Genomic DNA, 22,181 nt, shown 5'->3' with positions numbered 1-22,181 from the left:
GGGCAGAAAAGGTACTTTTTATCTAGTAAAATTCAGTCAAAAGAGCACTAAAAGCATGAATAAACTGAATCATGTAGATTCTAATGACATAAGCTGGAGCTCCTACAGTTACAGCCCATAATGAGACTGCAACTGTTTCTGTGAAAGTTAACTTTTATACAGTTTACATTCTGCAGATTTCTGTCAAATTTCAATGCAAACATTCACGTTAATCGATATAATAGAAATCTGTTACACATCATGGATCAGTCAGTAATCTTGGACAACAGCAACGTTTAATCCTGGATCACTGCTCAATATATTTAAATGAACAAAGACAGCTGATACTGATTTAAGACAGAATTTGTGCATTTCGATGATCACATTCATTGGATTTTTAACCACTGATGTAACATATTGATTCATTTAAATCAGGGGTGTCAAAGTCAAATGGACGGAGGGCCAAATAAAATGTGGCTCCAAGCCGAGGGCCAGACTGATCGAATGCTCATTGAAAAATTTTAAAATGACTAGTGCAGGGGTCACCAACCTTTTTGAAAGGTGGGTACTGAATAATGTGAAGGGCTACCAGTTGATACACACTTCTGAAATAGCCAATTTGCTCAATTTACCTTTGTCATTATTAAACCGTTATTAATTTTGGCCCGAATATAAGACGGTCCAATACGGTAGATCCAGTCCATTAGGGCCTCAGTCCGACCGGGAGCTTAGGACGAAGCTAATGCTGGTGCACAACTGGACCTTACTGGTCTGACAATGTTCAAAATAAATTAAAAATACATTAAATATATCAGTCGGTGCACAATGAATTTGACACGGTTCTGCTTTATCGGTTGAATGAGTGACATTGAATAATTTATTGATCTAATCAAGTGTTACTCTTTGTTTCCTTCGCAACAGGAAAAAATACATTTCACATTGGAGATGTGGAACCAGAGAAGGATCCAAACGCTGCGGAACAGGCTTCCTCCTCAAATGGGGTGAAATCCGTAAATGTCTGGTCATCGGCGAAGTCGCGGCCCAGGCTTTGGTCGGCCGGGTCCTTCCCCACTTTCTTGTCTTTCTCGCTCCTCCTGTGAGGGATGAAGGTGAAGAGTGGGAATAGAAGAAATTCTGCTGAGCCAAGAGAACTTGTTGACCACCTCACCTCGGGGCTTCCCATTAAAAAACTCTACGAGGGAGCTGGATCTCTCTCGGGTCTGGACCCCTCCAGGATCTTATACACCATCGACCGGCAGAACTTTCCGTCACTGTCTTTTCCAGCCTTGTCTGTTTGTGCGACAAGAACGGGGTGAAAATGGACCGGCGGGATGGGAAAAACCCTGAAAGGCTCAAAGGCTTTGATCATACGACACCTCCAGGTGGCGCCGGAGCTCTGCCGTCCTGTCCTCGGACACAGCGAACCCCATGAGCGTCACCTGCACCGAGGCCCCCTGCAACAGCACCGGGTTGGTGTGGAGCTGCCACGACTCCGTGTGGAGGCCCGGCACCCCGGATTTAAACATCAGGTCTATTTGTTGGGTGACGCCCGGAAGGATCACACCTGTGATGGGAGGACACGGGGGACGGGGGGACGGGGGGACTCAGGACGCCTGGTCGGGGGCCGCACGTACCTGAGGACTGGTTGAAGTAGAAGCAGCTGCGCCTTCTGTGGAGAGCAGGTGCGACAGGCTGGAGGAGACGTCCAGCTGCTGCCAGCTGTAGAAGATGGACGTGTTGCCCTCGTTGCGCAGCTCCAGGCGGGATGAGGCCACTTCTCCCGGCGAGGCTTCAAGAAGATGGTGGAGTTGATCCCCACGTCCCCTTCCACACAGACAAAAGCCCTTCGATCATATTTAACTTATTATGTGGATCGCTCCTGTTTAGCAATAAGATGTATTTAACATTTAACAGACAGAACCGGACTATATTTACAACCTGCCGCACGCTTCAGTGCTGTTGCTAAACTTTGGACGTTTCTTAGTCCTGATGGGTTTGAGTCCATTTGGAACGTACCAACTTTGCACAGCGGACATTCATCGAGGTGGAACTAGTTTAAAGAGACGGTCTAAAGCTCACGACAAGGGTGGCGTGCGCGGCCGGACCTGGTAGTGGTTGAGTTTCCTGTCCATTGAGCCAGTTGACCGCAGAACCTCAGGGCTGGAACTGGAGGGTCGGTCTGAGCACCATGACATTGCGCTGGTGGATCCCTGTGGAAGTCAAAGGAACCGGTGCTGACGTCTGTACTTTTGAGGAGTTGTTGCATGGGAATTTTCTAGTTTTGCCCTCACTGATTGTGTTTCATTGTGTTTGAGGAGGGAGCAGAAGGTGCTGATTCTTTAGATTAGCCGGGTTCTGGATGGGGTGTCGGTCAGGACACATCAATGAGAAGAGTTCAGTGGGTTCTAGTTCTATAGTTGCTGCTGCGGCTGAAGGCAATGCGTACCAGCAACATCAGTTGTAATAGAATCTAACGCGCTTGTAATGTCTGTTGCTTTCCATCAAAGCTTCTTTGATCTTTCATCCCTGAAAAACCTCACCTGGATTGTTTGGTAGAACCAAGAACCTCCAGCCCACCGCTGTCCAGTACTGAAGAGGAGCTACAGGAGTGGTCCATGTTCGGTCCTAAACCACCTGATAAAAGCACAATCAAGTCAATGCAAACTCATTTTGGCCACAAAATTGTAGAAATGTTACATATTTACGTCCCTCTTTGAGGTCTATGAAGCCCGAGACGCGCAGATTACAGCCTCATTTTGAACAGGGCAGCGCTGAGTTGGAGCTTTATCACTTCATACCTGGATGAAGATGATTCGGTAACTCAGTTTCGTTCAAAACGCCCCAGAAATCGAACGCGACTCGAGTCCGTTTACCCGTAACTATGGCAACGGAGCGTGGAAAACCCAAAGCAGGAACCGCTACTGCACTGCAGTTTATCCCTACCAACCAGGAACAGAAATAAAAACTATTACACACACACACACACACACACACAGCCCTGGTGTCCCAGGTTGGCCTGCTGGATTACGGCGGTGTGTCGGTGCGCCCCCTGCCGGTTGGCTCCCGCAACTGCTATCGGGGGAGGGAGTTGAGGCGTGCGGGCTGCAGCCAATTAACCAGGTAAACTGCTGCGGTTTTAGTGCCGTTTGCCTGTTACTGCTCATGTTGGCTTCGTTTCTTTTAAGGCTTCTCATAGGCCGCTGTTTGGCCTGTCGTGCCTCTTGGTTTCGTTGGTTTTCTTTTCTGCTGGTGTGTTTTATTTCTTGCGTTTCTCACACATTTCGTAAACAGTGGTTCGGTTGCGTTTAACTTACACCCTGACCTGCCCGCGGAGCCTTCTGACCCGTAGGTTAGTACGGCAGTTATTGCGGAGGCCCAATGAGCTTGAACATAGACATGTGGTTGTTTTTATTTGACCGGTTTGCATTAGTATCGTTAGTATTTAAGGGTGCAGTGACCTTGTCACCACTAGTGGGCGGACTTTCCCTCTATTTCGCTGCAGCCCTGCGGTTTGGACTTTACAACCCTTTCCCGAGCTATGCACACTTTTTAAAAAAAATCTTTATCAAGAAGTAAATAATTAATTCATTGTGTATTTATCTGTGCCTCAGATGGTGAGGAAAAAGTAGTCTTTAGATGCAAGTCCTCAGGTGATGAGTAGCTTCCTCAAGATCTGCCACTTGCACCTTTGCTGGTTTTGCCACCTGCCAGGTCGTTGACTTAAGTGACCATTTTCTTCCACGGAGCCTCCGTGTTGGCAGTGCAGCATATCTCATATCCTCAGAGGATTTCTGCAGTTTCCACCCTGTTTATCACCAGCTCGTAAGAGTCTGCCACCTTCTTCCTTTCTTGGAATGGACTCTAAATCTGTGGTCTCCGGTGGTTCAGCAGCAGCCCCTCCATGGTCTTCATCACATGTGGCATTTAGCAGACTGGGAGACTATAAAATGGTTTCCACAGACCCTCTGATTCAGCATGATGTGCTGCAGAAGCCCATTGCACCGACTCTCAGGAGTCGAGCGAAACTCCATCTGGACCTGCTGCTTTGGGATGAGGCCTCCTCAGCTACAGATAGTTTCACAAAGCTATTATTGACGGCCCTAAACACGTTTCCACCCTCGAAGCGATGAGGCTGAAGGACCATTTACTAGCGATGGCTGTTAAAGGGTAGATGTTCAGATGAGCTCATCTCCAGGCGCCTGGTTCCGTCTCTCTCCTAGTGATCCTGCTGGTTTTCCTGTCGCTGCTTTAAAAGTCTGCAGTGAAATTTTTTTCTTTTTCATTTGGAAGACAAAATGTTCAACATGATAATTTTTGAAGAGATGAAAATACGACACTAGAGGTCAGAAGGTTGGGCGGAAGTTTTCTTGTCTTGTGGAAGGATGAAACCTTTTAACTCTGACAGTTCAAAGCTGAAGAATGAGATGATCCTCCCCAAGGGATGGCGAGGTCCAGACAATAAACCTGAGTGTTTTTGTGTCCGATTATTAACATGTTCCATGCTTTTCCTTCTGCAACAGTTCATCACCTGCTCAGTGAAACCTCGGCGTAAAGGAGGTGAAGCCGTGCCTCAGTGACTCTACTTTGGTGTTTTAGAAACTAACAGTTATTAGATGAATATACAGTGTGCACGTACGCGCAAACGTGTGTATAAACACTTAATACACGTGTGCGTGTATGTAGACTTTTTAGTACTTTGGGTTCATATACTTTTTAGTATTTTGCAGATTGTGTCTGTATATAAACCAGATCCTCCTGTAATAAAGAACTAAAGGCTGACTGTCACGTGACCTGTATCCGTCTGTCCATGATGGAACCTGCCTGGAACATCTGGTCCACAGAAAAAGCAAAACAGCTCACAGAACTGGCCCAGTTTAGACCCAAAAATGACAATAAATAATGAAAATGTGTGACACAGTAGAAAAATGGACGAACTTTCTATTGGTCATTGACAGTTTCACTCATCGTCATCAGAATGCATCAAAAATATTTAAACCAACAAACTACACACAGAACCGCAAAGTTTAGAGCTTAAAGGGAGCGACAGGTGAAGATTTAAAGCTCAACGCAGCTGAAGAAGTTCCAAAAAGGAGAAATATCATGTGGTGCTTTACCGCCACCCGGTGGACACGCGTGGAACTGCAGACAATAGTTAAACGCGCTCCGACACATTCTGACCTCTGCTGCTCCTCCTGGACTCCAGGGCTGCAGAAATATGCTGCTTTTACAAGTCTTTCAAAATCTGTGAGGCATCATAAATCTTATTTATTTAGCTTGGTTGAATAACGGTGGAGAATGGTGTCCGAAAAGCGTCTTTATTTTAAAGTGAACAAGAACAGTTCGGTCCGCGTTCACAGAGAGGCGGAGAGACCTCGAGAGAGTCCAAAACAAGTCCGCAAGGAAAACTAATAGTCAAGCCACAGAAGTCAGGGTTTGGCGATGAGGCCGAAAAACACTCCGCCGCTGGCAGACGGGAGTTCTGTCCTTAAATCTAACGGGAGATTGAAGAGAGACCGCAGGTGCGTGTGTCTGCGGGGCCAGCTGCGCTGATGAGCGGCTCCTCCACGCCCCCTGCAGGTAGACACCAGCAACAACGGTCCCAGAAACTGGGAACCCAACAAACGAGTTTTTCAAAGTATTCCTTTCAGACTAAGCAGGAAGACTGAAGACCGACAAGGTGAGTAAACGAAGAGCATTATTGAAAAGAATTGACATTTGTGTTTGGAGATAAAATCAAGATTTGAATCAACTAGACGTTATATTTTTTTTAGCACAAAACATCATTATACATTATAAATGAATCGGTCTTATTTAACTTTCTTATAGTCTGGCTTTAGTTATAGTTGAATAGTCTTTCTAAGTGAAGTTTAGTTTATGTTTCTGCTCTTTGCTACTGATCCTAAAAGAACTTAAACCCTCCCAGAATGCTTTAATGGTAGTAATATATACGCCATAAAGCTGTTGATTAGGTTTTAAAAGTGAAAGTATTCTCTTCAGACGAAGCTGGAAGAGCGACATTTTTGTGACAGGTGAAAAGCTCTGAGAGTTATTAGAGTTGTTCAACAGTCCAGGTTACAGCTGGATATTTTGTTATTACCTGTCAAACAACATCTAATCGTGTGCAAATTAACATCTCTCAGCTGGACCAATTTAAGACAATAAACTTTCAAAATAACTAAATAAATAAATCCACACAGGATCACAGGACACCAACAGGATTTTTGGTTCATGTTGCAGGTTTCTCACAGTGGTTTATTGTTCTATGTTGTGGAACCACTGTGAAAGAAATGCAGGAGTGGGTGTCATTTCTTTCATCTATTTAAATAGAGCAGTGATCTTTGAGAACTTGGATTATAGAAATAATTGAAGAGGAGAACAAATGAGGGGAAGTTAAAAAGTCCTGACTAGTATGTTATGTAGCACCAAATAATTTATTGGCTGAGCTGAAGACAGTCCTTTCACCATGTTGGCCTGTGGAAAACCAGTGTTGTCGGGCCCGATGGACCAGCGTCCCCGTCGTTGCCGGACCACCGTTGGTTTTGGGATCAAAGTGGGGCGTTTCCTGTATCCGGTTCTCCTCACGGATCCATGACTACAACATGTTGCTGCAAGTGCAGAGACGTTTGCTCTGGAAAGAACTTTAGAGCACATTCAGTGCTGCAGGATGAGGGGCTGGAAAAGGTGCCAGTTCTTTTCTCACTGCAGGGAACAGTTAAAAAAAGCAGCTTAAACTCTGAAAACATGAAAATTATACAGAACATCATTGATTTATTATTCAGTTGTTATTCAGAATGTATTAGAAATGTTCCTGTTTGATAAAAATGCAGTGAATTGGGATTATTTAACTACAACCTCTACAGATTATTTACCTTTCATCAGTCTCATCACTATTTCTGATGTTTCCTCAGGATGGACGAGGACAGAGCAGAGTCCACAGTGCCCAGCTGTGTGTCCCTGAAGAGTGACCGGTCCAAAGATAGAATGATAAACTTCAGAAGTTCAGACCAAATGTAAGAAAATAAAGCGTGATGATGTGTTTGTGTGCAGCGTTAGTCACATTAACAGCAGCAGGTTGTGAGTTTATTATTGGAGATGTTTAACACTTAAACCTCAGACAGTCATATAGTTACATACTTAATGTGAATATTGTTGATTAGAAACAAGGATCGATGAATTCAGACATAAAAATGCTGGAACAAAATTGAGTCTTGATCAGGTTCTTTCATCCTATAAATCAAAGGACTAATAGAGATGTGTTTCATAGTGAGAGGGGGGAGCACATCCTATCAAACTGGGACCAGTCAGCTCCACCAGGAGAGTCCTCTTGTTCACGATCTGGAAGCAGCTCTGGAGATGCTGAAATGAAGCCCAAACAAAGTAAAATTGTTCAATATAAAATTTGAACTTGTGATGTCATGAATTTGTAGTTGTGTTGATGATTTATGATAGATGGAAATCATGGTTTACTTATGTTCAGGAGGTGATCTGCAGGAGGTGATAGAAGGTCATAAGATCAGTCTGAAGAGCAGATGTGAACATGTGACTGAAGGAACTCATGAAGCAGGAAGTGGAACCCTGCCGAACAGATCTACACTGAGCTCTACATCACTGAGGGACAAAGTGAGGAGGTGGACACACAACATGAGGTGAGACAGCTTGAGAGAACCTCCAAGAAGAACATCCAGGACACTCCAATCAAGTGCCAGGACATCTTCAAAGTCTTATCTGAGCAACAGAGACACATCAGAGTGGTTCTGACCAACGGTGTCGCCGGCGTTGGAAAAACCTTCTCAGTGCAGAAGTTCAGTCTGGACTGGGCAGAAGGTTTGGAGAACCAAGACATCGGTCTGGTGCTTCCGCTCTCATGGAGGGAGCTGAACTTGATCAGAGATGAGCAGCACAGTCTTCTCTCACTGTTCATGTTTTCCATCAACATTACAGAAGATCAGAGCAGAAGATCTGACTGTCTGGAAACTTCTGTTCATCTTTGATGGCCTGGATGAAAGCAGATTTTCACTGGTTTCAACAAGCATCAGGTCATCTCTGATGTCACACAAGTATCGTCAGTTGAGGTGCTCCTGGTGAACCTCATCCAGGGGAACCTGCTTCCCTCAGCTCTCATCTGGATCACCTCCAGACCTGCAGCAGCCTATCAGATTCCTCCCTCGTGTGGTGACAGGATCACAGAAGTACGAGGCTTCACTGACTCCCAGAAGGAGGAGTACTTCAGGAGGAGGTTCAGTGATGAAGATCTGTCCAAGAGAATCATCTCACACATCAAGGCCTCCAGGAGCCTCCACATCATGTGTCTGATCCCAGTTTTCTGCTGGATCACTGCTATAGTTCTGGAGGACATGATGACCAGAGACCAGAGAGGAGAGCTGCCCCAAACCCTGACTGACCTCTACTCACACTTCCTGAGGGTTCAGATAAAGAGGAAGAAGCAGAAGTATGGAGGAACGCAGAGACCAGAGGAACTGACTGAGGCTGATAAAAAACTCCTTCTGAAGTTGGGTCGGCTGGCGGTTTGAACATTTGGAGAAAGGAAACATCATGTTCTACTCTGAAGACCTGGAGCGATGTGGACTGGACGTCTCCGAGGTGTCGGTGTACTCAGGAGTTTGTACAGAGATCTTCAAAAGAGAGAGTGTGATCTTCCAGAAATCAGTCTACTGCTTTGTTCATCTGAGCATTCAGGAGTTTCTGGCTGCCGTCTACATGTTCCACTGTTACACCAGGAAAGACATAGCGGTTCTAAATCAGTTCCTAAAATATTCGAAACCAAACTGTTTTTCCAGGTTTGCTGGGTGTTTACAAATTACGATCCAGCCACATCTCTTGATGTCTTCCTCAGGAGAGCACTAAGGAAATCTCTTGAAAGTAAAAATGGCCACCTGGACTTGTTTGTTCGCTTCCTTCATGGTCTCTCTCTGGAGTCCAATCAGAGAATCTTGGGTGGACTGTTGGATCAGATGGAGAGCCATCCAGAAACCATCCAGAAGGTCCTCAACAACCTGAAGGAGGTGAACAGTGATGAAATCTCCCCAGACAGAAGCATCAACATCTTCCACTGTCTGATGGAGATGAAGGACAGTCAGTCCATCAGGAGATCCAAGAGTTCCTGAAGTCAGAGAAGAAATCAGAGAGGAGACTGTCAGTGATCCCTGTTCAGCTCTGGCCTACCTGCTGCAGATGTCAGAGGAGGTTCTGGATGAGCTGAACCTGCAGCAGTACAACACCTCAGATGAGGGACGACGTCGCCTGATTCCAGCTGTGAGGAACTGCAGGGAGGTCGTGTAAGTAAAGATTTTGGGGCCGGACATCGGCGTTTAAATCAACCGAGTCGATCATGTCAGGTAGCAATACCCCCTCCAGTGGTCATTCGTTCAATTCTTTATTTCCATTGCAGCGTCCATAAATTAAAAAAGAAAAACAATTAATTCAGAAATGTTCAACACTGGCTGGATATAAGTTCAAAGTTCAATCCAGACAAACCAACATAAGGCAGGAATAATAGGAGCCACAAGTTAACTTACTATCATGAAATTACTGTCATGTCATTAAATAAGTTTTGTTTGTTTGTATACATCGTATTCAAACAACAGAAAAACACATTTTAACTAATGACACGTGACTATTTTGCTTCATTTGTTCAACGTAAAAACAGCCGGCCTCGTTGGTTTAAATGGGTGTTTTAGGTCTTTGTGGCGGTTCCGTTTGGAGCCTTTATGTGACCCACAAAGTTGTTTGACCCTTTCCACACCCGTTAGGTGGCAACTTCATCACTAGCAACAAAAGGTGCAGTGAAAATGATTTGAAGGAAAACAGGCAGATGTAACAGAAGCTGAGGGCAATCGATGCAACCAGAGACTCTGATGTCATCGATCGGATCGCTGAATTAAGACTTGACGCACGATCGTACAAATTGGATGAGATGCAAAATATCCAAAGAGCCGATAGACAGATAAAAAGATGCACGTTTCTTTAAACCATTTGCTACAATCATTTTAAATATTGAGTAATTATGAGCTGTTCTAAAATAAGACAAATGTTAAGAATAATTCAGTTGCATTTCAGATCTGATGGTCGTTCAAACTGTTGCTCTACGGTGTTGAATTTAGCTTTTCCAGGAAATGAGCTATTTGTGTTGAGGTAGATTCTCAGATAAGTTGATTAGAAATCCCAAAGTTTGACTCACTATTTTTGTTTCATACACAACAGACTGTCTGATAGTTTTCTTTCAAAAGAGTCATTGGGAAGTTGTGGCCTCAGCAATGACGTCAAACCCTTCTCATCTACGGGAGCTGAGCTTAAGCAAGAACCAAAGCCTGACAGATGCCGGAGTAAAGTTACTGTCTTCTGCAATGATGCATCCAAACTGCAGACTGGAGACGCTCAGGTCAGGAGGCCTCTGTTGGTCTTTTCTAAATTTCTTTACATTTTCTGCTTTTCTCTTCATTTTCATATTTAGAAATGTGTTTTTATTTGCCCCATTTATTGGTTTTCCAGGCTGTGGTGCTGCAGTTTATCAGAGATCAGCTGTGACTCTCTGGCCTCGGCGCTGAGGTCCAATCCCTCCCATCTGAGGGTTCTGGAGCTGACTGAGACCAAGCTGAAGGATCCAGCAGTGAAGCTGCTCTGTGGTTTTCTGCAGGATCCTCTCTGTAAGCTGGAGACTCTCAGGTCAGCTTTCTTATCTTCGACATAACAACTAAACAATGAAAGGCAAGATAAACTCCATTGACTTTTGGAGAAGAGAAGTGTAGTTTGAATTTAAATGAGCCATTGAAAGACAATTTTATAGATACTTTTTAACTATGTTGTTGCTGTAAAATCCCAGTTTATCAGTGGGGGGCAGAGCTCTCCTGACTCCAAGGGCCCTGATTAAATAATGAAATAAAATGAAATAATGATTTTGAGCAAGTGTAATATGACTTTTCCTCCAATAAGAGATCATTTCTTGCCATGATTCCTTCCAGCCTGAGTGACTGCAGTTTATCAGCGATCAGCTGTGACTCTCTGGCCTCGGCACTGAGGTCCAATCCCTCCCATCTGAGGGTTCTGGAGCTGACTGAGACCAAGCTGAAGGATCCAGCAGTGAAGCTGCTCTGTGGTTTTCTCCAGGATCCTCTCTGTAAGCTGGAGACTCTCAGGTCAGCTTTCTTTCATCTTCGACATAACAACTAAACAATGAAAGGCTTCAAGATAAACTCCATTGACTTTTGGAGAAGAGAAGTGTAGTTTGAATTTAAATGAGCCATTGAAAGACAATTTTATAGATACTTTTTAACTGTGTTGTTGCTGTAATATCCCAGTTTATCAGTGGGGGGGCAGAGCTCTCCTGACTCCAAGGGCCCTGATTAAATAATGAAATAAAATGAAATAATGATTTTGAGCAAGTGTAATATGACTTTTCCTCCAATAAGAGATCATTCTTGCCATGATTCCTTATCCAGCCTGAGTGACTGCAGTTTATCAGAGATCAGCTGTGACTCTCTGGCCTCGGCGCTGAGGTCCAATCCCTCCCATCTGAGGGTTCTGGAGCTGAGTGGGAACCAGCTGAAGGATCCAGCAGTGAAGCAGCTCTGTGGTTTTTCCAGGATCCTCTCTGTAAGCTGGAGACTCTCAGGTATGCAGTAAATTAAATACTGAAATGAAAAAGACTGAAAGCTGATCTGGTTTATGGTGGCAGAAGGAACTGCCGGCTTTTCTAAACCAACACTAAATGATGACTGTGTGTGCAAGAACTGTAAAATGGCATCTTTTATCTGTCATTCAGATTAAAGTACTGCAGGTTATCAGAGACCAGCTGTGACTCTCTGGCCTCGGCGCTGAGGTCCAATCCCTCCCATCTGAGGGTTCTGGAGCTGACTGAGACCAAGCTGAAGGATCCAGCAGTGAAGCTGCTCTGTGGTTTTCTCCAGGACCCTCTCTGTGAGCTGGAGACTCTCAGGTCAGCTTTCTTTCATCTTCGACATAACAACTAAACAATAAAAGGCTTCAAGATAAACTCCATTGACTTTTGGAGAAGAGAAGTGTAGTATGAATTTAAATGAGCCATTGAAAGACAATTTTATAGATACTTTTTAACTATGTTGTTGCTGTAAAATCCCAGTTTATCAGTGGGGGGCCAGAGCTCTCCTGACTCCAAGGGCCCTGATTAAATAATGAAATAAAATGAAATAATGATTTTAAGCAAGTGTAATATGACTTTTCCTCCAATAAGAGATCATTTCTTGCCATGATTCCTTATCCAGCCTGAGCAGCTGCAGTTTATCAGCGATCAGCTGTGACTCTCTGGCCTCGGCGCTGAGGTCCAATCCCTCCCATCTCAGAGAACTGGACCTGAGTTGGAACCAGCTGAAGGATCCAGCAGTGAAGCTGCTCTGTGGTTTTCTCCACTTTCCAACTGCCGACTGGAAACGCTGAGGTAAACACCATTCTCAAAAATGTCCATTATTCCATCCGAGGGTCCTCACACTTTCTGAGTGTGTGTGTTGTGCCCAGTTCCTTCAGGAGGGAGGGCCACACGGGGACCACTTATTCATGATAAATTGATTTAAGGACAATGAAAAAGCCGACAGATGGGAACCAAAATTAGACAAAACTAGGTGAGGGTGCCTGGTAGACACCAGCCAACGAGGAGGGAGATGGTGAGGGAGACAGGAAGTCATCTAAGACAGGTTGTGCCTTTAAAGATGAGCCACAGGTGAGATGGATCTCCATGATGAGATGGGAGGGAAAGAGGTCGGGAGAACCTGGGAAGAGTGAGGGCCATAACAATATATATTCTCCTCTGGAACAGTGCAAACCTGAGGGGTTGGAATTGTGGTAATTACATATTACTCTCATTTTTTAACCTGTAACTAAATTAAATATTTACAGATCATGCCTTTGATTAACCTTTCAGATTAATACTGGTTTCTCTTATAACCTTATGAAAGTTTCCCTTCTTTATTTAGATTAAAGGACTGCAGTTTATCAGAGACCAGCTCTGACTCTCTGGCCTCGGCGGTGAGGTCCAATCCCTCCCATCTGAGAGTTCTGGACCTGAGTGAGAACCAGCTGAAGGATCCAGCAGTGAAGCTGCTCTGTGGTTTTCTCCAGGATCCTCTCTGTAAGCTGGAGACTCTCAGGTATGCAGTAAATTAAATACTGAAATGAAAAAGACTGAAAGCTGATCTGGTTTATGGTGGCAGAAGGAACTGCCGGCTTTTCTAAACCAACACTAAATGATGACTGTGTGTGCAAGAAATGTAAAATGGCATCTTTTATCTGTCATTCAGATTAAAGTACTGCAGGTTATCAGAGACCAGCTGTGACTCTCTGGCCTCGGCGCTGAGGTCCAATCCCTCCCATCTGAGGGTTCTGGAGCTGACTGAGACCAAGCTGAAGGATCCAGCAGTGAAGCTGCTCTGTGGTTTTCTCCAGGACCCTCTCTGTGAGCTGGAGACTCTCAGGTCAGCTTTCTTTCATCTTCGACATAACAACTAAACAATGAAAGGCTTCAAGATAAACTCCATTGACTTTTGGAGAAGAGAAGTGTAGTATGAATTTAAATGAGCCATTGAAAGACAATTTTATAGATACTTTTTAACTATGTTGTTGCTGTAAAATCCCAGTTTATCAGTGGGGGGCCAGAGCTCTCCTGACTCCAAGGGCCTGATTAAATAATGAAATAAAATGAAATAATGATTTTAAGCAAGTGTAATATGACTTTTCCTCCAATAAGAGATCATTTCTTGCCATGATTCCTTATCCAGCCTGAGCAGCTGCAGTTTATCAGCGATCAGCTGTGACTCTCTGGCCTCGGCGCTGAGGTCCAATCCCTCCCATCTCAGAGAACTGGACCTGAGTTGGAACCAGCTGAAGGATCCAGCAGTGAAGCTGCTCTGTGGTTTTCTCCACTTTCCAAACTGCCGACTGGAAACGCTGAGGTAAACACCATTCTCAAAAATGTCCATTATTCCATCCGAGGGTCCTCACACTTTCTGAGTGTGTGTGTGTTGTGCCCAGTTCCTTCAGGAGGGAGGGCCACACGGGGACCACTTATTCATGATAAATTGATTAAGGACAATGAAAAAGCCGACAGATGGGAACCAAAATTAGACAAAACTAGGTGAGGGTGCCTGGTAGACACCAGCCAACGAGGAGGGAGATGGTGAGGGAGACAGGAAGTCATCTAAGACAGGTTGTGCCTTTAAAGATGAGCCACAGGTGAGATGGATCTCCATGATGAGATGGGAGGGAAAGAGGTCGGGAGAACCTGGGAAGAGTGAGGGCCATAACAATATATATTCTCCTCTGGAACAGTGCAAACCTGAGGGGTTGGAATTGTGGTAATTACATATTACTCTCATTTTTTAACCTGTAACTAAATTAAATATTTACAGATCATGCCTTTGATTAACCTTTCAGATTAATACTGGTTTCTCTTATAACCTTATGAAAGTTTCCTTCTTTATTTAGATTAAAGGACTGCAGTTTATCAGAGACCAGCTCTGACTCTCTGGCCTCGGCGGTGAGGTCCAATCCCTCCCATCTGAGAGTTCTGGACCTGAGTGAGAACCAGCTGAAGGATCCAGCAGTGAAGCTGCTCTGTGGTTTTCTCCAGGATCCTCTCTGTAAGCTGGAGACTCTCAGGTATGCAGTAAATTAAATACTGAAATGAAAAAGACTGAAAGCTGATCTGGTTTATGGTGGCAGAAGGAACTGCCGGCTTTTCTAAACCAACACTAAATGATGACTGTGTGTGCAAGAAATGTAAAATGGCATCTTTTATCTGTCATTCAGATTAAAGGACTGCAGTTTATCAGAGACCAGCTCTGACTCTCTGGCCTCGGCGCTGATGTCCAATCCCTCCCATCTGAGAGTTCTGGACCTGAGTGAGAACCAGCTGAAGGATCCAGCAGTGAAGCAGCTCTGTGGTGTTCTCCAGGATCCTCTCTGTGAGCTGGAGACTCTCAGGTCAGTCAGAGATGATCCAGTACTTTCCCAGGTGTAACTAGTTAGACAATAAATGTTTACATATTTGATCTTTGTTATAAACGTAGTGTTACAGTTCTCGGAAAAAAGACCACACAGGACAGATTTGCAGTATTAAACTGGTTGTGGAAATCTGCCCCATGTGAGGATGGTCATCAATGACTAGAAAGGAAGTATCAGTTGTAGATTTGTCTTGTTTTATTTTAGGCTGGCCACAAAACGGCCCAAACATTCAGACCAATCAAAAATGGTTCTTCCTGTCTTTTAAAGATCAGAAGGAAAACTAGAAAACCCCAAAAGAAAGCTGCTGCAGTGTGCCATGCCCCTTCTCTACTGAGAAAACCCATCCCAAAAAAGAGAAAAGCCCAAGTGTGAAGTGAGCACCCTGTTAAACCTTGGTACCGAAAGCCTGCAATCATTCTCATCTTAGGTGGCTTCATTCCAGCCAGAAGCCCAAACCTGCCTCCCTCTTAAAGGGGCAGCAGGTCAGTCCAACCACAGAAACCTTCATGAAGATCTGAAGCTTTCAGCATCCACAATTGTTGCACCTCACTTCGATTGGAGTCCAAATCAGAAGTCAACAAGTTGATTCTACACCGATTCTACACAATGCAACCATTTTAAGAATGTTTCCATGCATAAGTTTTCACACATTTTTATATAAATCTGTTTCTTCATCGCCTCCTTCTTTTGTAATGGTCATTAAAGAAAATGACCTTATTTGAGTTTTTCTCCTCACAAATATGACTTTCTATGAACGATGCAATAAATGCAGCTTGCAATCTAAGACAATATGGAAGTATGTGTATATAATAGTAGTGGAAGTAGTTCATAAAATAATACATTTTTCTTCTCATCGAATCTTTCTATGTTATTAAAGAAAAAGCTGCTCTTAGTCAACAACATCTAAGACAAGTGACACCAGCTGCCAATCATTGTTGGAGAAATGTGCAGTCAGGGGAACTATGCGTCCAGACTATAGCCACCCTTCCAGCATCCAGCAGTTTCTAAAACCTTTGATTTGGTTTCACCAGAGAGTGTAGGGATTGCAGGGTCGCTGCAGCATCGCCCACAAGCTATCAGGAGTGGGTCGCTTTGTCCCACCTCCTGACAAGAGTTGAGTGCTATTGAGAAATGTGGTTTCACAAACTTGGAAGGTATTTTGACCCACACACACTTTACATGCGGTGTAGATCTTGTCCAACCGCCCTGAAAGAACCCAAAATACGAACATACGGCAGATAAGCCGGTGCAGGACGAGAGGTTTGTTGCTTGTAAGCTGTGTTTTGCTCTGGTACATGTTGATTTTTATTTGTCTTCTCTCAAAAATATTGTTATTTTAGACTAAGTGGCTGCAGTTTATCCGAGACCAGCTGTGATTCTGTGGCCTCAACTCTGAAGTCCAACCTCTCCCATCTGAGGGTTCTGGACCTGAGCTACAACACGTTGCAAGATTCAGGAGTGAAGCGGCTCTGTTCTGGACTGGAGAGTCCAAACTGTAAACTGGAGACGCTCAGGTCAGTCTTCATTTTTCTACCTATATACCAGCTGCTAAGATGGTGAAGTGAGGCTGTTCTCAATCCTGCTGTGATGCACGACATTAAAAAAATTCCTTGTAATATCGTGAATTCAGGTCTGACCCAACTAAGAACTAACGTAGGTTTAGTACTGACGCAGATAACATGCAGACCTGCACCGTATAACCTTATCCTGCATTTTTCAGATTGATTAAGTGCAGTTTATCAGAGATCAGCTGTGGCTCTCTGGCCTCGGCGCTGAGGTCCAATCCCTCCCATCTCAGAGAACTGGACCTGAGTCGGAACCAGCTGAAGGATCCAGGAGTGAAGCTGCTCTGTGGTTTTCTCCGCTTTCCAAACTGCCGACTGGAAACTCTGAGGTAAACACCATTCTCAAAAATGTCCATTATTCCATCCGAGGGTCCTCACACTTTCTGAGTGTGTGTGTTGTGCCCAGTTCCTTCAGGAGGGAGGGCCACACGGGGACCACTTATTCATGATAAATTGATTTAAGGACAATGAAAAAGCCGACAGATCATAACCAAAATTAGACAAAACTAGGTGAGGGTGCCTGGTAGACACCAGCCAACGAGGAGGGAGATGGTGAGGGAGACAGGAAGTCATCTAAGACAGGTTGTGCCTTTAAAGATGAGCCACAGGTGAGATGGATCTCCATGATGAGATGGGAGGGAAAGAGGTGGGAGAACCTGGGAAGAGTGAGGGCCATAACAATATATATTCTCCTTTGGAACAGTGCAAACCTGAGAGGTTGGAATTGTGGTAATTACATATTACTATCATTTTTTAACCTGTAACTAAATTAAATATTTACAGATCATGCCTTGATTAACCTTTCAGATTAATACTGGTTTCACTTATAACCTTATAAAAGTTCCCCTTCTTTATTTAGATTAGAGCACTGCAGGTTATCAAAGATCAGCTGTGACTCTCTGGCCTCGGTGTTGAGGTCCAGTCCCTCCCATCTCAGAGAACTGGACCTGAGACGGAACCAGCTGCAGGATTCAGGAGTGAAGCCGCTGTCTTGTCTCGTAGAGAATCCATACTATGGGCTGGAGACATTGAGTCATGGCTGTTCGAAGCCAGTCAACTCCCGCTCATCTGCCGTCTACTCCCTCCATAGATGAAAAATTCAGCTTTTAAAAAAGCGGTGGTGGACTTCAGGAGATCAGTCGATGGTTGACAAAGCAGAAGCTGCTTCGCCTTGAAGTTAAAATAGTTCCTGGTATCATCGGGGTTGTGTGTATACACAATCTCAAGTTGTTTATTTTAAATAAAAGAACACCGTGAGGTCACCTGATAACAAACCAAACTGATTGGGGACTAAACTAATTTTTGTTGCAAGAACTTTGGCTCTTCAGAAATTTCTGTTGGCTTCCACAGATTGTGCATCCACTAAAAACTCAGTGTTTTTGAGAAACTACCAGGAGTGGCTGGAGTGGAGGCCAATGACGCTATAGCTACATATAGGTACATATAGATCACTGCTATCCTCAACCCAAAAGACCACCAGTTGGCGCAGCAATACTAAAGATAGGGGGTTGTGTTGCGCAGACGCGGAGTGATATCACGCACAAACGTGCCCTATGTTATATACCGTATTTTCACGACCATAGGTACTGATACTGATGTGTGTATGTCTGGGTTATAGTGGAAAAATCACATGTTCATATATCCTCTTTCATATGTTATTAAGTCACATGTTCATATATCCTCTTTCATGTTAAAGTCACATGTTCATATGTCCTCTTTCATATGTTATTAAGTCACATGTTCATATATCCTCTTTCAAATGTTATTTGTTGTGGTTCGGTTCTGGTCGGCTCGGACTTCTCAACCGCCCCCCCCCCCCCCCCACCTGCAGGAACGGCTTTTGTGATCTTAGATTTGATATTTTTCCTTGAAACGTTACTGTGTTTGCTTCTTTGTTTTATCTGCGTTGTGTTATGTGGGCTGATGGATCAGTAAACATGTTACATAATTTTGCATGACAACATTTTCAGGTAAACAATACATTGTGTACTGCTAATTTTTAATATCGACTATATTAGGCAAGGAGGAAGTTATGTAATAATGAAAAAAAATACATTTTAGGTAGAAGAAAAAAGTTGATGAGTCCTTATTTTCTGTTAAGTTTAAATGTATTTTTTATTTACTCCTTTATTTGCATATTTGAATGAAACTTGAACGCAGTTGTCGGCTCCTTTGTTTCCGTTCCGGTTATTGTCGCTAGTTTCCGGTCCCGTGAGCTAACTCTCGCTAGCTTGTCACTGACGGTGGTTGTCAGCGAGCATCAGCGAGTCTCCAGCCCGCGACGCGGCTGCCTGGACTGAGCTGAGGATGTGACCCCGGAGAAGCGTCCTTTAGTCCGTTTTTGCGAGGAGGATGACAGAAACGGGAACCTTTGGGCAGGTCCTGTGAAGTTGGACACGTCGGTGATTGAGAAGTGGAAGGAAAACGACCCTTAAATAGCTTTTTAGGACTTAAATGACAGATATCACAGAAACAGAGCTCATCAATAACTGTAAATGAGCCAGACTTGCTGGTCAAACCAGGCTTTTGTAGGAAATCTGGCTCGTTTTAAGTTTTTTAAATGCATTTCTTTAAACTCTTAGAACACAGAGGAACTCTTGTATGGGGGCAGAAAGGGTACATTTTATCTGGTAAAATTCAGTCAAAAGAGCACTAAAAGCATAATAAACTGAATCATGTAGATTCTAATGACATAAGCTGGAGCTCCTACAGTTACAGCCCATAATGAGACTGCAACTGTTTCTGTGAAAGTTAACTTTTATACAGTTTACATTCTGCAGATTTCTGTCAAATTTCAATGCAAACATTCATGTTTAATCGTATAATAGAATCTGTTACATCATGGATCAATCAGTAATCTGGGACAACAGCAACGTTTATCCTGGATCACTGCTCGATATATTTAAATGAAACAAGACAGCTGATACTGATTTAAGGCAGAATTTGTGCATTTCGATGATCAATTAATTGGATTTTGGCGCTAGTTTAAAGAGGACGGTCTAAAGCTCACGACAAGGGTGGCGTGCGCGGCCCGGACCTGGTAGTTGGTTGAGTTTCCTGTCCATTGAGCCAGTTGACCGCAGAACCTCAGGGCTGGAACTGGAGGGTCGGTCTGAACACCATGACACTGCGCTGGTGGATCCCTGTGGAAGTCAAAGGAACCGGTGCTGACGTCTGTACTTTTGAGTTTTTGCATGGGAATCTTCTAGTTTTGCCCTCACTGATTGTGTTTCATTGTGTTGAGGAGGGAGCAAAGGTGCTGATTCTTTAGATTAGCCGGATTCTGGATGGGGTGTCGGTCAGGACACATCAATGAGAAGAGTTCAGTGGGTTCTAGTTCTATAGTTGCTGCTGTGGCTGAAGGCAATGCGTACCAGCAACATCAGTTGTAATAGAATCTAACGCGCTTGTAATGTCTGTTGCTTTCCATCAAAGCTTCTTTGATCTTTCATCCCTGAAAAACCTCACCTGGATTGTTTGGTAGAACCAAGAACCTCCAGCCCACCGCTGTCCAGTACTGAAGAGGAGCTACAGGAGTGGTCCATGTTCGGTCCTAAACCACCTGATAAAGGAAAATCAAGTCAATGCAAACACATTTTGGCCACAAAATTGTAGAAATGTTATATATTTACGTCCGTCCCTCTTTGAGGTCTATGAAGCCCGAGACGCGCAGATTACGGCCTCATTTTGAACAGGGCAGCGCTGAGTTGGAGCTTTATCACTTCATACCTGGATGAAGATGATTCGGTAACTCAGTTTCGTTCAAAACGCCCCAGAAATCGAACGCGACTCGCGTCCGTTTACCCCGTAACTATGGCAACGGAGCGTGGAAAACCCAAAGCAGGAACCGCTACTGCAGTTTATCCCTACCAACCAGGAACAGAAATAAAAACTATTACACACACACACACACACACACACACACAGCCCTGGTGTCCCAGGTTGGCCTGCTGGATTACGGCGGTGTGTCGGTGCGCCCTCTGCCGGTTGGCTCCCGCAACTGCTATCGGGGGAGGGAGTTGAGGCGTGCGGGCTGCAGCCAATTAACCAGGTAAACTGCTGCGGTTTTAGTGCCGTTTTCCTGTTACTGCTCATGTTGGCTTCGTTTCTTTTAAGGCTTCTCATAGGCCGCTGTTTTGCCCTGTCGTGCCTCTTGGTTTCGTTGGTTTTCTTTTCTGCTGGTGTGTTTTTAATTCTGCGTTTCTCAGACATTTCGGTGGTTCGGTTGCGTTTAACTTACACCCTGACCTGCCCGCGGAGCCTTCTGACCCGTAGGTTAGTACGGCAGTTTTGCGGAGGCCCAATGAGCTTGTACATAGACATGTGGTTGTTTTTTTATTTGACCAGTTGCATTAGTATCGTTAGTATTTAAGGGTGCAGTGACCTTTGTCACCACTAGTGGCGGACTTTCCCTCTATTTAGCTGCAGCCCTGAGGTTTGGACTTTACATCCCTTTCCCGAGCTATGCACACTTTAAAAAAAATCTTCTGATCAAGTAGTAAATAATAATTCATTGTGTATTTATCTGTGCCTCAGATGGTGAGGAAAAAGTAGTCTTTAGATGCAAGTCCTCAGGTGATGAGTAGCTTCCTCAAGATCTGCCACTTGCACCTTTGCTGGTTTTGCCACCTGCCAGGTCGTTGACTTAAGTGACCATTTTCTTCCACGGAGCCTCCGTGTTGGCAGTGCAGCATATCTCATATCCTCAGAGGATTTCTGCAGTTTCCACCCTGTTTATCACCAGCTCATAAGAGTCTGCCACCTTCTTCCTTTCTTGGAATGGACTCTAAATCTGTGGTCTCCGGTGGTTCAGCAGCAGCCCCTCCATGGTCTTCATCACATGTGGCATTTAGCAGACTGGGAGACTATAAGATGGTTTCCACAGACCCTCTGATTCAGCATGATGTGCTGCAGAAGCCCATTGCACCGACTCTCAGGAGTCGAGCGAAACTCCATCTGGACCTGCTGCTTTGGGATGAGGCCTCCTCAGCTACAGGTAGTTTCACAAAGCTGTTATTGACGGCCTAAACACGTTTCCACCTCGAAGTGATGAGGCTGAAGGACCATTTACTAGCGATGGCTGTTAAAGGGTAGATGTTCAGATGAGCTCATCTCCAGGCGCCTGGTTCCGTCTCTCTTCCTAGTGATCCTGCTGGTTTTCCTGTCGCTGCTTTAAAAGTCTGCAGTGAATTTTTTTTTCTTTTTCATTTGGAAGACAAAATGTTCAACATGATAATTTTTGAAGAGATGAAAATACGACACTAGAGGTCAGAAGGTTGGGCGGAAGTTTTCTTGTCTTGTGGAAGGATGAAACCTTTTAACTCTGACAGTTCAACGCTGAAGAATGAGATGATCCTCCCCAAAGGATGGCGAGGTCCAGACAATAAACCTGAGTGTTTTTGTGTCCGATTATTAACATGTTCCATGCTTTTCCTTCTGCAACAGTTCATCACACCTGCTCAGTGAAACCTCGGCGTAAAGGAGGTGAAGCCGTGCCTCAGTGACTCTACTTTGGTGTTTTAGAAACTAACAGTTATTAGATGAATATACAGTGTGCACGTACGCGCAAACGTGTGTATAACACTTAATACACGTGTGTGCGTGTATGTAGACTTTTAGTACTTTGGGTTCATATACTTTTTAGTATTT

The 22,181-nt window shown here is 44.3% G+C and overlaps 1 protein-coding gene and 2 long non-coding RNA genes across 4 annotated transcripts in view; 2 read left to right on the top strand and 1 right to left on the bottom strand.

Annotated features, from left to right (window-relative positions):
* The window catches only part of LOC130527055 (NACHT, LRR and PYD domains-containing protein 12-like), an 86,377-nt gene that overhangs the window by 51,415 nt on the left and 12,781 nt on the right, over positions 1–22,181 (top strand). Inside the window, exons 13-14 of one of the 2 annotated variants that reach the window (XM_057035145.1) lie at positions 16,688–16,861; positions 17,392–18,197. In XM_057035145.1, coding sequence (XP_056891125.1) covers positions 16,688–16,861; positions 17,392–17,626 — 409 coding nt within the window. In that variant the 3' untranslated portion in view covers positions 17,627–18,197. Of the gene's footprint in view, positions 1–16,687; positions 16,862–17,391; positions 18,198–22,181 lie in introns of those variants that run through there. The other variant, XM_057035144.1, reaches the window with a different exon arrangement.
* On the top strand, positions 5,621–7,913 carry LOC130527057 (uncharacterized). The gene is made up of 4 exons (XR_008950925.1): positions 5,621–5,656; positions 6,888–6,989; positions 7,244–7,356; positions 7,457–7,913. It is a non-coding gene; the product is annotated as an uncharacterized LOC130527057 (long non-coding RNA).
* Positions 19,533–20,338, bottom strand: LOC130527060 (uncharacterized). The gene is made up of 3 exons (XR_008950928.1): positions 20,262–20,338; positions 20,001–20,094; positions 19,533–19,675 (listed from the first exon to the last, which is right to left on the bottom strand). It is a non-coding gene; the product is annotated as an uncharacterized LOC130527060 (long non-coding RNA).

This window comes from Takifugu flavidus, chromosome 6 (assembly GCF_003711565.1).
Source record: "Takifugu flavidus isolate HTHZ2018 chromosome 6, ASM371156v2, whole genome shotgun sequence".
Taxonomy (NCBI): domain Eukaryota; kingdom Metazoa; phylum Chordata; class Actinopteri; order Tetraodontiformes; family Tetraodontidae; genus Takifugu; species Takifugu flavidus.
The sequence above is the reverse complement of the archived record's forward strand: the minus strand, read 5'-3'. Positions and strand labels throughout refer to the sequence as shown.